This window comes from Phocoena sinus, chromosome 11 (assembly GCF_008692025.1).
Source record: "Phocoena sinus isolate mPhoSin1 chromosome 11, mPhoSin1.pri, whole genome shotgun sequence".
NCBI lineage: Eukaryota > Metazoa > Chordata > Mammalia > Artiodactyla > Phocoenidae > Phocoena > Phocoena sinus.
The window spans coordinates 37,661,744-37,677,720 of NC_045773.1; the positions used below are offsets into that span (position 1 = coordinate 37,661,744).

Below are 15,977 nucleotides of genomic sequence, written 5' to 3' on the forward strand. Positions count from 1 at the left end.
GATTTATCACTAACTCCTAACCTCTCATCAAGGACTATTCTCAAAATAGTACATCATTTTTAAAAAACATGCTGCATGCATAATTGTTTTATAAAATTTGTAACAAATTACCTTTCCAGTATACAGGAAAAGAGGTTAAAGTTGTCAGTATTTTAAGATAAAATTATGTCCTCAGAATTATACATGATAAAACAGGTATATTTTTTGCAGGAAAACATGCCAATAACATATTTTATACTATGAACCAAAAAGAAAACAGCCTTCCTCTGCAACCAATAAAAATTATAAATAAATTTAGTAAAGCCAACTACTCACCCCCTATTACTGACAATTGCTTTTTTCAAATGAATGTAATTTGCAGGAAAGATCCCCTGTAAAAGAGAAAAGGTTTTCCATTAGAAAAAGTAATTTGTGATTAACATCTCATATAGACTAAAATAGCAGCCAGATTTCAGCATGGAACTACTCTATCAACAACACAGTACATCTTTTAATGTAGCAACCACTTCACATATTAAGAATACAAAGTTGCACAAACTATATTCAACAGGAATTTCACTGTCATTTGCAATCAGAGACTATCCTCAGGGAAACAACAACTGTGATGTTAAGCAACCACCAAAAATCAATTTTCTTTAAGTTTTAGAAATATTCATCAAATCACTCTTAGGATATAGACTTAACGTACAGAGCTTGACATGTATCTACAAAACGACATCATCATCTAACAAACAATTTACAGATTATCCAGCTCTGAGCTAGAGAAAGAATCCTCACATTCTGGGTAACATTTGTATTCACAAGAATAAATCAATCTGGGAGCTTTTATAAATATTTCTTCTTTTACTCTTTCCAAATGGCTTCCACTTTGGTATCTGCCATAATTTGATTTCAGTTCCTAAGGGATAAAAAATGTATTGTTTTAGAAAACAAATAAGTTTTCCAATCAATGTTTCACTCTTTTTCCTGGTGTATAAAACTCCCTTGAAATAAAACACAGATGGCCTATTTTTTATTTTTCTATTTCTTTTTTTTGTGTGTGTGTTAGTTTCTACTTTATAACAAAGTGAATCACTTATACATATACATACGTTCCCATATCTCCTCCCTCTTGCATCTCCCTCCCTCCCATCCTCCCTATCCCACCCCTCCAGGTGGTCACAAAGCACCAAGCTGATCTCCCTGTGCTATGCGGCTGCCTCCCACTAGCTTGGTAGTGTATATATGTCCATGCCACTCTCTCACCTCATCACAGCTTACCCTTCCCCCTCACCATAGCCTCAAGTCCATTCTCTAGTAGGTCTGTGTCTTTATTCCTGTCTTACCCCTAGGTTCTTCATGACATTTTTTTTTCTTAAATTCCATATATATGTGTTAGCATAGGGTACCTGTCTCTCATTCTGACTTACTTCGGTCTGTATGACAGACTCCAGGTCCATCCACCTCATTACAAATAGCTCAATTTCATTTCTTTTTATGGCTGAGTAATATTCCATTGTATATATGTGCCACATCTTCTTTATCCATTCATCCGATGATGGACACTTAGGTTGTTTCCATCTCCGGGCTATTGTAAATAGAGCCACAATGAAAATTTTGGTACATGACTCTTTTTGAATTATGGTTTTCTCAGGGTATATACCCAGTAGTGGGATTGCTGGGTCATACGGTAGTTCTATTTTTAGTTTTTTAAGGAACCTCCATACTGTTCTCCATAGTGGCTGTACCAATTCACATTCCCACCAGCAGTGCAAGAGTGTTCCCTTTTCTACATACACTCTCCAGCATTTATTGTTTCTAGATGTTTTGATGATGGCCATTCTGACTGGTATGAGATGATATCTCATTGTAGTTCTGATTTGCATTTCTCTAATGACTAATCACGTTGAGCATTCTTTCATGTGTTTGTTGGCAGTCTGTATATCTTCTTTGGAGAAATGTCTATTTAGGTCTTCTGCCCATTTTTGGATTGGGTTGTTTGTTTTTTTGTTATTGAGCTGAATGAGCTGCTTATAAATTTTGGAGATTAATCCTTTGTCCATTGATTCATTCACAAACATTTTCTCCCATTCTGAGGGTTGTCCTTTGGTCTTCTTTATGGTTTCCTTTGCTGTGCAAAAGCTTTGAAGTTTCATTAGGTCCCATTTGTTTACTTCTGTTTTTATTTCGATTTCTCTAGGACGTGGGTCAAAAAGGATCTTGCTGTGATTTATGTCATAGAGTGTTCTGCCTATGTTTTCCTCTAAGAGTTTGATCGTTTCTGGCCTTACATTTAGGTCTTTAATCCATTCTGAGCTTATTTTTGTGTATGGTGTTACGGAGGGATCTAATCTCATACTTTTACATGTAGCTGTCCAGTTTACCCAGCACCACTTATTGAAGAGGCTGTCCTTTCTCCACTGTACATTCCTACCTCCTTTATCAAAGATAAGGTGACCATACGTGCATGGGTTTATCTCTGGGCTTTCTATCCTGTTCCATTGATCTATATTTCTGTTTTTGTGCCAGTTCCATACTGTCATGATTACTGTAGCTTTGTAGTACAGTCTGAAGTCAGGGAGTCTGATTCCTCCAGCTCCGTTTTTCTTTCTCAAGATGGCCTTGGCTATTCGGGGTCTTTTGTGTTTCCATACAAATTGTGAAATTTTTTGTTCTAGTTCTGTGAAAAATGCCAGTGGTAGTTTGATAGGGATTGCATTGAATCTGTAGATTGCTTTGGGTAGTAGAATCATTTTCACAATGTTGATTCTTCCAATCCAAGAACATGGTATATCTCTCCATCTGTTTGTATCATCTTTAAGTTCTTTCATCAGTGCCTTATAATTTTCTGCATACAGGTCTTTTGTCTCCTTAGGTAGGTTTGTTCCTAGATATTTTATTCTTTTTGTTGAAATGGTAAATGGGAGTGTTTTCTTAATTTCACATTCAGATTTTTCATCATTAGTGTATAAGAATGCTAGAGATTTCTATGCATTAATTTTGTATCCTGCTACTTTACCAAATTCATTGATTAGCTCTAGTAATTTTCTGGTTGCATCTTTAGGATTCCCTATGTATAGTATCATGTCATCTGCAAACAGTGACAGCTTTACTTCTTCTTTTCTGGTTTGGATTCCTTTTATTTCCTTTTCTTCTATGATTGCTGTGGCTAAAACTTCCAAAACTATGTTGAATAAGAGTGGTGAGAGTGGGCAACCTTGTCTTGTTCCTGATCTTAGTGGAAATGGTTTCAGTTTTTCACCATTAAGGACGATGGTGGCTGTGGGTTTGTCATATATGGCCTTTATTATGTTGAGGAAAGTTCCCTCTATGCCTACTTTCTGCAGGGTTTTTATCATAAATGGGTGTTGAATTTTCTCGAAAGCTTTTTCTGCATCTGTTGAGATGATCATATGGTTTATCTCCTTCAATTTGTTAATATGGTGTATCACGTTGATTGATTTGCATATACTGAAGAATCCTTGCATTCCTGTAATAAACCCCACTTGCTCATGGTGTATGATCCGTTTAATGTGCTGTTGGATTCTGTTTGCTAGTATTTTGTTGAGGATTTTTGCATCTATGTTCAACAGTGACATTGGCCTGTAGCTTTCTTTCTTTCTGACATTCTTGTCTGGTTTGGTATCAGGGTGATGGTGGCCGTGTAGAACGAGTTTGGGAGTGTTCCTCCCTCTGCTATATTTTGGAAGAGTTTGAGAACGATAGGTGTTAGCTCTTCTCTAAATGTTTGATAGAATTCGCCTGTGAAGCCATCTGGTCCTGGGCTTTTGTTTGTTGGAAGATTTTTAATCACAGTTTCAATTTCAGTGCTTGTGATTGGTCTGTTCATATTTTTTTATTTCTTCCTGGTTCAGTCTTGGCAGGTTGTGCATTTCTAAGAATTTTTCCATTTCTTCCAGGTTGTCCATTTTATTGGCATAGAGTTGACTGTAGTAATCTCTCATGATCTTTTGTATTTCTGCAGTGTCAGTTGTTACTTCTCCTTTTTCATTTCTAATTCTATTGATTTGAGTCTTCTCCCTTTTTTTCTTGATGAGTCTGACTAATGGTTTATCAATTTTGCTTATCTTCTCAAAGAACCAGCTTTTAGTTTTATTGATCTTTGTTATCATTTCCTTCATTTCTTTTTCATTTATTTCTGATCTGGTTTTTATGATTTCTTTCCTTCTGCTAACTTTGGGGTTCTTTTGTTCTTCTTTCTCTAATTGCTTTAGGTGCAAGGTTAGGTTGTTTATTCGAGATGTTTCCTGTTTCTTAAGGTAAGATTGTATTGCTATAAACTTCCCTCTTAGAACTGCTTTTGCTGCATCCCATAGGTTTTGGGTCATCGTGTCTCCATTGTCATTTGTTTCTAGGTATTTTTTTATTTCCTCTTCGATTTCTTCAGTGATCACTTTGCTATTAAGTACTGTATTGTTTAGCTTCCATGTGTTTGTAATTTTTACAGATCTTTTCCTGTAATTGATATCTAGTCTCATGGTGTTGTGGTCGGAAAAGATACTTGATATAATATCAATTTTCTTAAATTTACCACAGCTTGATTTGTGACCCAAGATATGATCTATCCTGGAGAATGTTCCATGAGCACTTGAGAAAAATGTGTATTCTGTTGGTTTTGGATGGAATGTCCTATAAATATCAATTAAGTCCATCTTGTTTAATGTATCATTTAAAGCTTGTGTTTCCTTATTTATTTTCATTTTGGATGATCTGTCCATTGGCGAAAGTGGGGTGTTAAAGTTCCCTACTATGAATGTGCTACTGTCGATTTCCCCTTTTATGGCTGTTAGTATTTGCCTTATGTATTGAGGTGCTCCTATGCTGGGTGCATAAATATTTACAATTGTTATATCTTCTTCTTGGATCGATCCCTTGATCATTATGTAGTGTCCTTCTTTGTCTCTTCTAATAGTCTTTATTTTAAATACTATTTTGTCTGATATGAGAATTGCTACTCCAGCTTTTTTTTGGTTTCCATTTGCATGGAGTATCTTTTTCCATCCCCTTACTTTCAGTCTGTATGCGTCTCTAGGTCTGAAGTGGGTCTCTTGTAGACAGCATATATATGGGTCTTGTTTTTGTATCCATTCAGCCAATCTGTGTCTTTTGGTGGGAGCATTTAGTCCGTTTACATTTAAGGTAATTATCGATATGTATGTTCCTATTCCCATTTTCTTAATTGTTTTGGGTTCGTTATTGTAGGTCTTTTCCTTCTCCCGTGTTTCTTGCCTAGAGAAGTTCCTTTAGCATTTGTTGTAAAGCTGATTTGGTGGTGCTGAACTCTCTCAGCTTTTGCTTGTCCATAAAGGTTTTAATTTCTCCATCAAATCTGAATGAGATCCTTGCTGGGTAGAGTAATCTTGGTTGCAGGTTTTTCTCCTTCATCACTTTAAATATGTCCTGCCACTCCCTTCTGGCCTGCAGAGTTTCTGCTGAAAGATCAGCTGTTAACCTTATGGGGATTCCCTTGTGTGTTATTTATTGTTTTTCCCTTGCTGCTTTTAATATGTTTTCTTTGTATTTAATTTTTGACAGTTTGATTAATATGTGTCGGCATATTTCTCTTTGGATTTATCCTGTATGGGACTCTCTGTGCTTCCTGGACTTGATTAACTATTTCCTTTTCCATATTAGGGAAGTTTTCAACTATAATCTCTTCAAATATTTTCTCAGTCCCTTTCTTTTTCTCTTCTTCTGGAACCCCTATAATTCGAATGTTGGTGCATTTAATGTTGTCCCAGAGGTCTCTAAGACTGTCCCCAGTTCTTTTCATTCTTTTTCCTTTATTCTGCTCTGCAGTAGTTATTTCCACTATTTTATCTTCTAGGTCACTTATCCGTTCTTCTGCCTCAGTTATTCTGCTATTGATCCCATCTAGAGTATTTTTAATTTCATTTATTGTGTTGTTCATCATTGCTTGTTTCATCTTTAGTTCTTCTAGGTCCTTGTTAAATGTTTCTTGCATTTTGTCTATTCTATTTCTAAGATTTTGGATCATCTTTATTATCATTATTCCGAATTCTTTTTCAGGTAGACTGCCTACTTCCTCTTCATTTGTTAGGTCTGGTGGGTTTTTATCTTGCTCCTTCATCTGCTGTGTGTTTTTCTGTCTTCTCATTTTGCCTATCTTACTGTGTTTGGGGTCTCCTTTTTGCAGACTGCAGGTTCGTAGTTCCCATTGTTTTTGGTGTCTGTCCCCAGTGGCTAAAGTTGGTTCAGTGGATTGTGTAGGCTTCCTGGTGGAGGGGACTAATGCCTGTCTTCTGGTGGATAAGGCTGGATCTTGTCTTTCTGGTGGGCAGGTCCACATCTGGTGGTGTGTTTTGGGGTGTCTGTGGACTTATTATGATCTTAGGCAGCCTCTCTGCTAATGGGTGGGGTTATGTTCCTGTCTTGCTAGTTGTTTGGCGTAGGGTGTCCAGCACTGTAGCTTGCTGGTCGGTGAGTGAAGCTGGGTGCTGGTGTTGAGATGGAGATCTCTGGGAGATTTTCGCCATTTGATCTTATGTGGAGCTGGGAGGTCTCTTGTGGACCAGTGTCCTGAAGTTGGCTCTCCCACCTCAGAGGCACAGCACTGACTCCTCGCTGCAGCATCAAGAGCCGTTCATCCACACGGCTCAGAATAAAAGGGAGAAAAAGAAGAAAGAAAAAAAGAAAGAAAGAAAGAAAGGAGGGAGGGAAGGAGGGAGGGAGGAAAGAAAGAGGGAAGGAAGGAAAGAAGATAAAATAAAGTAAGATAAAATAAAGTTATTAAAATAAAAAATAATTATTAAGAAAAAAAAATTTTTAAAGAAAAAAAAATGGACAGATAGAACCCTAGGACAATGGTGGAAGCAAAGCTATACAGACAAAATCTCACACAGAAGCATACACATACACACTCACAAAAAGAGGAAAAGGGGAAAAAATCATAAATCTTGCTCTCAAAGTCCACCTCCTCAATTTGGGATGATTCATTGTCTATTCATGTATTCCGCAGATGCAGGGTACATCAACTTGATTGTGGAGCTTTAATCTGCTGCTTCTGAGGCTGCTAGGAGAGATTTCCCTTTCTCTTCTTTGTTCTCACAGCTCCCGGGGCTCAGCTTTGGATTTGGCCCCACCTTTGCGTGTAGGTCGCCGGAGGGTGTCTGTTCTTCGCTCAGACAGGACGGGGTTACGGGAGCAGGTGCTTCGGGGACTCTGGCTCACTCAGGCCGGGGGTGGCGGGGGGGAGGAGGGAGGGGTACGGAGTGTGGGACGATCCTGCGGCTGCAAAGGCCGGCGTGACGTTGCACCAGCCTGAGGCGCGCCGTGCATTCTCCTGGGGAAGTTGTCCCTGGATCCCGGGACCCTGGCAGTGGCGGGCTGCACAGGCTCCCCGGAAGAGGCGTGTGGATAGTGACCTGTGCTCGCACACAGGCTTCTTAGTGGTGGCAGCAGCAGCCTTAGCGTCTCATGCCCGTCTCTGGGGTCCGCACTTTTAGCCACGGCTCGCACCCGTCTCTGGAGCTCCTTTAAGCAGTGCTCTTAATCCCCTCTCCTCGCGCACCAGGAAACAAAATGGGAAGAAAAAGTCTCTTGCCTCTTCGGCAGGTACAGACTTTTCCCCATACTCCCTACTCCCTCCCGGCTAGCCGTGGTGCACTAACCCCTGCAGGCTGTATTCACGCCGCCAACCCCAGTCCTCTCCCTGCGCTCCGACCGAAGCCCAAGCCTCAGCTCTCAGACCCGCCCGCCCCGGCGGGTGAGCAGAAGATGGCGTATTTTTTAAATACTCTTTGGCCCACACCACTATCAGTAATAAACTCAATCTATACCACACAAACCCATCAGCAGCTGGACTACAGTAATGCATTTTACAGTTTTCAGTGTACAGATCTTTCACCTCCTTGGTTAAACTTATTCCCAAGTATTTGATTATTCTGATGCTACTGTGAATGGGATTGTTTCCTTTATTTCTTTTTCAGATATTTCATTGATAGTGCATAAAAACACAACTAAATTCTCTGTGTTCATTTTATATCCTGCAATTTTACTGAATGTATTGATTAGTTCTGTTTCTTGGGGGAATCTTTAGGATTTTCTATATATCATATCATATGCAAACAAATAAAATTTTACTTCTTTACTCATTTTGATGCCTTTTATTTCCTTTTCTTACCTGACTGCTCTAGCTAGGACTTCCAGTACTATGTTGAATAGGCGTGGTGAGAGTGGGCACCCTTGTCTTGTTCCTCATCTTAGAGGAAAAGTTTTCAACTTTCACCACTGAGTATGACATTAGCTGTGGGCTTATCACATATGGCCTTTATTAGATTGAGGTGTGTTCCTTCTAAACCCAATTTGTTTTCAGTTTTATTCATTTAAGGATGTATTTTGTCAAAAAACTTTGCATATATTGAGATGATCATATGATTTTTATCTTTCATTCTATTGATGCAGTATAGCACATTCACTGATTTGTGAATGTTGAACCATCCTTGCATCCCTTGCATTAATCCCACTTAATCATGGTGTATGACCCTTTTCATATGCTATTAAAACTGCTAATATTTTGTTGAGAGTTTTTGCATCTATATTCATCAGGAGTAATGACACGTATTTTTCTTTTCCTACACTGTCCTTATGTGGCTTTGGTATCAGAGTAATGCTAGCCTCATGAAATGAATCTGAAAGTGTTCCCTCCTCTTCAATTTTTGGAATAGTTTGAGAAGGACTGGTGTTAATTCTTCTTTAAAGTTTAGTAGAATTCACCAGTGAAGTCATCTGGCCCTGAACTTTTCTTCATTGGGAGGTTTTTTATTACTGATTCAATCTCCTTACTGATTATTGGACTATTCAGATGTTCTATTTCCTCGTGATTCATTCTGGATAGGTTGTAACTTTCTAGGAATTTATCCATTTCTTCTAGATGGTCCAATTTGTTAGCATACAATTGTCATAGTAGTCTCTTATAATCCTCTGTATTTCTGTGGTATCATTTTCAATGTCTCTTCTTTCATTTCTCATTTTGAGTCTTTTTTTTCCTCAGTCAATTTTGTTTATCTTTTAAAAGAACCAGCTCTTAGTTACATTAACCTTTTCTCTTGTTTTTTGGTCTCTTTTTCATTTATTTTCACCCTGATCTTTGTTATTTCCTTGATTCTGCTAAATTTGGGCATAGTTTCTTCTTCTTTCTTCTAGTTTCTTCAGATGTAAAGTAAGGTTGTTTATTTAACATCTTTTTTTTTTTTTCTTACTGTAGGCATTTATCACTATAAACTTCCCTCTTCAAACTGCTTTTGCAGTATCCCACAGGTTTTGGCATACTGTGTTTCTGTTTTCACTTGTGTCGAGATTTCTTTTTAATCTCTCCTCTGGTCCACTGGTTGTTCAGAATGTGTTAATTTTCATATATTTGTGAATTTTCCAGTTTTCTTGCTGTTACTGATTTCTAGTTTCATACCACTGTGGTCAGAAAAGATACATGGTATGATTTCAATCTTCTCAAATTTGCTAAAGCCTTGTTATATGACCTATTCTAAAGAATGTTCCATTTACAATTGAGAAGAACATGTACTCTGCTGCTGATGGATTGAATATTCTATGTATGTCTCTTAGTTATATTTGGTCTAAAATATAGTTCAAGTCCAACATTTCCTTGTTGATTTTCTGTCTGGATGATCTATCCAGTGCTGAAAATGGGGTACTCAAGGCTCCTATTATTATTGTATTGTTATCTATTTCTCCCTTCAAATCTATTAGTATTTGCTTACTATATTTAGGGGCTCCATTTTGGGTGAACATATATTTAAGACTGTTATAACTTCTTGATAAATTGACCCCTTTATCATTATGTAATGACTTTCTTTGTCTCTAGTTAATTTTTGGCTTAAAGTCTATTTATCTGATATAAGTATAGCTCCCTGGGCTCTCTATTAGTTTCCCCTTGCATGAAATAACTTTTTCCATACCTAAACTTTCAAGCTACATGTGTCCTTAAAGCTGAAGTAAGTCTCTTGTAGGCAGCATGTAGCTGGGTCCTGTTTTTTTTTTAATACATCAATCCATTTACATTTAGAGTAATTACTGATAGGTAAAGACTTACTAATGCCATCTTATTAATTGTTTCTGGCTGTTTTATGGTTCCCTTATTCCTTTCTTCCTTTCTTGCTGCCTTCCTTTGTGAATTGATGATTCTTCCACTGTGGTATGCTTTGATTCCCATAACTTTATCTTTTGTGAATCTACTGTAGATTTTTGCTTTGTGGTTACCATGGACATCAAGGCCACCAGTAATGTATTTTATATATTGGCTCATAATAAACTATAACCTATGCCAACAGAGAAATCTAATATGTGAAAATATGGGATTGAAAATAGGATAAAACACACAACCACATATAACCAAACCTAAATGATGACAACTGGTTATCTGTAAGGGAAGAATTAATAGTAAAAAGTTTAAAACACACAGAATTAGCATATACTTCTAAGAAGATGGAAGAAGACATATTTTTCACTATTCCTCCTGCTAAGTACAATGTAAAACTCTGGATATTATATATATATATATATATATAACATGCATATGGATACACAAAATATACATAAAAATACACATCATATGTCATATATATAACATGTGTGTCATATATATATATATATATATGGACATAAAAGTATTTTTGAAAACTGGAAGACTCTGAAAGGTGAAGAGAAGAAGGCAAACCAACTGGGGTTGAGATGCAAGAAATAGCACAGTGGTGAACTCTCTAGATTTTCTTTTACCTTATGTATCCACTACTTGAAGCTAAAAAAGCTGGAGACCTGGAAACACCAAAAGGCACAAACAGAAAAAGACCCTAAAAAACCCTGTTCTTTCTAGTTTAAGAACCAGGAAAGGATCCACTTATCAAAACAAAAAACTTTTCAATAATAACCACTATATTGCTTCCAAATACCACCCAAAAAAAGCAATGGCCCAACTCCCACCCACACAAGCAAGGTCAATTGGAGGGACTGAACTTTGACCCTCATCAGGCTGTAATGAGGCACCCAAACTGGTACAGTATCAGAGAAAACCAAGTTGAGAGCCAAGACCTTCTATGCCAGTAGGCAATAATAAGCCACCAGCACTCTGGCAGTGGAGACTACTGTTCAGGGGGCACCTGAACTTCCACCCCTAACAAGTATTAATGAGATTCCCTACATCACCCTGCTGTGCTGGTATAAGAAGAGGCCAAGGGGAGAGCTGAAACTTTCACCATCACTCAGAAATAACAAGACCACCACCCTCCTCCTGGTGTCATTGAAGGCCACATGGGGAGCAGTAAGGAAGTACTACAATGCCTTCCAACCAGTGAATCATCAGTGGAACACTAGTAGGAAGCTGGAATTCCCACACAAGGAAAAACAAGGAGCCTTCACCCTTTGGTGTCAATAGAGGCTGAGTGGGAAACATGGGATTCAAACCCCCTTGGCAGTAATGAGGTAAAACCCCTCTTCCCTCTGCAGAAGCACTGTCACAAAAAGCCAGGTAAAATTGAAGGTTTAAATAAAATACAGAGTCTCATAATACCCAAAGGTCCAGGCTTCAGTTGAAAATCACTCATCATACCAAGAACCAGGAATCAAAGGGCATCAAAGGGACATGGATCCTACTAACTACTTCATGGACTCCATCAGGAAGCCTGTCCATGAGCCAATGGAGATGCCTCACACCTGCAGATCTTCCCAACTGGCCCATGAGCATCCCCAATGCTCTGCACACTCCATCACACTCCCTAACTCTGTGGCCAGTTCCCTGTGCACACCACCAAGGGTGGTAATGAGTGCAAGCCTTTGTACATGGCTACTAAGCACATGCAGAAAGCCATTCAATTCTGCAGAATTGGGAGAAAGCACATAAACTTAAGCATGCAGCACCACCCTAGGTGAAGTAAACAAGAGACTGGCAGCAACCAGCCTAACTTTGCAGGATTGAGAAAAAGCATACAATCTTAGAAATTCCACCCCAAAAAAGAGAACAAGAAGTGTGGAGTAGGTGCATACATAGCAAAGGTCTAAGAAAGCCTCAGAATAACCAGCAGGGCTGACAGAAGATACTTCTCTACCGAAGACAGTCAGTAAAAACGGAGGAGGTGACTGCTTCTTCAAATGGAAAGACAGCAAAGCAAGACTACAAGGAACATGAAAAATAAAGCAAACATGATACGATAAAAAGGGGACACAACAACTTTCCAGTAACCAACTCCAAAGAAATGAATCTGTGATGTGTCCAATAAAAAAAGTCAAAATAGTTGTTTTAAGAAAGCTCAACAAGGGAGGGAGACGCAAGAGGGAAGAGATATGGGAACATATGTATATGTAAAAGTGATTCACTTTGTTATAAAGCAGAAACTAACACACCATTGTAAAGCAACTCTACTCCAATACAGATGTTAAAAAAAAAAAAAAAGAAAGCTCAACAAACTACAAGAAAACACAGAAAGATCATTCAATGAAATCAAGGAAACAATACACAAATAAGAAGTTTAAAAGATGTACAGAAATCATAAAAAAAGAACCAAATAAAAATTCTGGAACTGAAGATTACAATGAATTTAATGAAAACTGCAACAGAGAATGTCAAGAGCAGACTTGATCAAAAAGAAGAAAAACTTAGTGAGACTGAACACAGGAACCTTGAGGTCATCCAGTCAGAAGAGAACAAAAGAAAAAATTTTTAAAGAGCAAAAAAAGTCCATATGAATTACAGAATACCATAAGGGGAAACAGTCTATGTAGTATTGCAGTTCCAGAAAGACAACGGAGGGAGAAGGGTTAGAGGACTTATTTAAAGAAATAAGGGCTGAGAACTTCCCAAATCTTGGGAGATTTGGACATCCAAGTTCATGAAGCTAGGTCTCCAACAACATTCAACCCAAAAAGGTCAATTCCAAGACACATTATAATAAAACTGACTCAAATCCAAGACAAAGAGAATTTCAAAAGCAGCAAGAGAAAAAAAGGTTTGTAACTTATCAGGTAAACCCAATAAGGCTATCAGTAGTACTCAGCAGATATGCCAGGCAAGGAAACAGTGGAATAATACATTCAAAGTACTGAAAGCAAAAAATTGCCAACTAAAAATACTGGCAAAGATGTCTTTCAAGATTGGAGAAATGACTTTCCAAGACAAAAACTGAAAGAGTTCATCACCACTAAACCTGCCTTATAAGAAATGATGAAAGGAATTCTTCATCTGAAATGAAAGGACATAATTAGTAACACCAAAGCATGTGAAAATACAAAACACAGTGATAAAGATAACTATATAGTTAAATTCAGAATACTCTAATACTGTAATATGGCAACACATTAATCAATTAACTAGGGGGCTTCCCTGGTGGCGCAGTGGTTAAGAATCCGCCTATGAATGCAGGGGATATAGGTTAGAGCCCTGGTCCGGGAAGATTCCACATGCCGTGGAGCAACTAAGCCCATGCGCCACAACTACTGAGCCTGCGCTCTAGAGCCTGCGAGCCACAACTACTGAAGCCCCCGTACCTAGAGCCTGTGCTCCACAACAAGAGAAGCCACCACAGTGAGAAGCCTGCGCACCGCAACAAAGAGTAGTCCCCACTCACCGCAACCAGAGAAAAGCCTCTGTGCAGCAACAAAGACCCAATGCAGCCAAAAATAAAATTAAATTAATCAATTTACTATAAAGGTTAAAAGACAAAAGAATTTAAAATAACTATACCTACAACAATTTGTCAATAGATACATAAGAAGATGTAGATTGTGACATAAATATAAAATGTGGAAAAGAGGAATAAAAGGGGAGAGTTTTTATATGAGTTTGACATTAAGATGTTATCAGTGTAATAAAACAGACTGTTGTAAGACATCTTATGTAAACTTCATGGTAACCATAAAGAAAAATCTGCAGTAATACACAAAAGGATGACATTAGTAAGTGAATTAACTTCACCAATCAAAAGGCATACAGTCACTGAAAGAATTCAAAAATATAACCCACCTATATGCTGCCTACAAGAAATTCAACTCACCATTAAGAATAAACATAGGCTCAAAATGAAGAAATAGAAAATGATATTCCATGCAAATGTAAATCAAAAGAGAGCAGGGGTAGCTATACCTATATCACACAAAATAGACTTCAAGTCAAAAACCAGACAGCATAAAGAATGATTATTTAATGACCAAGGCGTTAATTCATCATGAGAATATAAAAACTGTAAATACATATGCACCAAACAACAGAGCACCTAAATATATTAAATACTAACAGAGCTGAAGGGAGAAATAGACAACAATATAAAAACAGTAAGGGATTTCAATACACACTTTCAACAACAGATGGACTTTAAAACCAGGAAATCAGTAAGAAATCATCAGACTTAAATTATACTTTAAACCAAATGATCAGAAATACACAGAACATTCTATTCAACAGCAGCATTCATCTCCTACACACATGGAATATTCTCCAGGAGAGATAACATGTTAGGACACAAAGCAAGCTCAAGTCTTAACAAACTCAAGAAACTGAAATTATATCTTTTCTAACAACAATAATATGAAACTAGAAATAAATTAACAGGAAGAAAACTGGAATATAAACAAATAGGTAGAAATGAAACCACACCATCCTGAAAAACCAATGTATCAAAGCAGGAATCAAAAGAGAAATCAGCCTGTGTCCTCTAAGATGGGCAGATAGCACTTCCCTCAGGGTCCATGCATGAGGAGGGCAACAGACATGTCTATGGCAGGCGTAGCAGTAACTCTTAACATGTGGCCTGTCTCTGGTTGGGTTGTAAATTCAGAAGGCAGGACCAAGACTGTATTCCTCACAGTCACATTGGGACAAAGCAGAAACTAACTGTTTGCATCTGAAACCATCTTACCCAGCAGCCCCCAGGCAGGTTTACCTTAACATCGTTCTTCCTGCTGCCCGTCCTGCTCAGGGCTCCAGAGACGTAGGTCCCAGGGCTTCCACCGATCACCTGCTCCTGGGAGTTTTTTGTAAACCCCACTTACTGCTTTTAAAATTGTGTGACCAGTTCAACCATGTAGGAAACGATCCTGAAGTCCACCACCATGTAATCACTGTTGATGCTGTGATGCTGTATTTTTCTAAAATGCACATGTGTGTTTGTGTGTGTTTTTTAAAACAGGTGTCCAACTGTATGTATGGTTTCTATCCAGCTCTTTTCACTTAATGTGAATTTCTGTATCATTAAATATTTTTGAGAATGTGGAAAAAAAGAGAAATCAAAAAATAACTTTACACAAGTAAAAGTGGAAACACAACATATGAAAATTTATGGGATGCATGAAAAGCATTTCTAAGATGAAAGTTTACAGTGATAAATGCCTACATTAAGAAAAAAAGAAAAACCTCAAAAAACAACCTAACTTTATATCTCAAGGAAATAAAAAAAAAAAGAACCAATTAAGCCCAAAGCTAGGAAAAAAGATCAGAGGAGAATAAATGATAATAAAAATAAACATAAAATAAACTTAAAACAACAGAAAAGATCAAAGAAATTAAGACCTAGCTTTTTGAAAAAATTGAAAAACCTTTAACTAGACAAAGAAAAAGAGAAAAGAATCAAATAAATAAAATTGAAAATAAAAGAGGAGACACTACAACTGATACAACAAAAATACAAAGGATTGTAAGAGACTACTATGAACAATCATACATCCACAAACTGGATGACCTAGAAGAAATGGATAAATTCCTAGAAATATACACCCTACCAAGACTGAATCATGAAGACAGAAAAAATCTGAACAAATCAATGACAAATAAGGAGAGTGAATCAGTAATTTAAAACCTCTCAACAAAGAAAAGTCCAGTACCAGATGGTTTTACTGGTGAGTTCTACAAAGATTTAAAGAAGAATTAATACCAATTCTTCTCAGAGTCATCCAAAATAACTTAATAAAAGGGTACAATTCCAACTCATTTTACAAAGCCAGCATTACCTTGATATCAA

The 15,977-nt window shown here is 37.5% G+C and overlaps 1 protein-coding gene across 7 annotated transcripts in view; it reads right to left on the minus strand.

Annotated features, from left to right (window-relative positions):
* Positions 1-15,977, minus strand: part of DOCK3 (dedicator of cytokinesis 3) — a 421,452-nt gene that overhangs the window by 310,611 nt on the left and 94,864 nt on the right. For all 7 annotated transcript variants that reach the window (XM_032648825.1, XM_032648824.1, XM_032648821.1 and 4 more), the window contains exon 4: positions 316-371. In XM_032648825.1, coding sequence (XP_032504716.1) covers positions 316-371 — 56 coding nt within the window. The remainder of the gene's footprint in view (positions 1-315; positions 372-15,977) is intronic.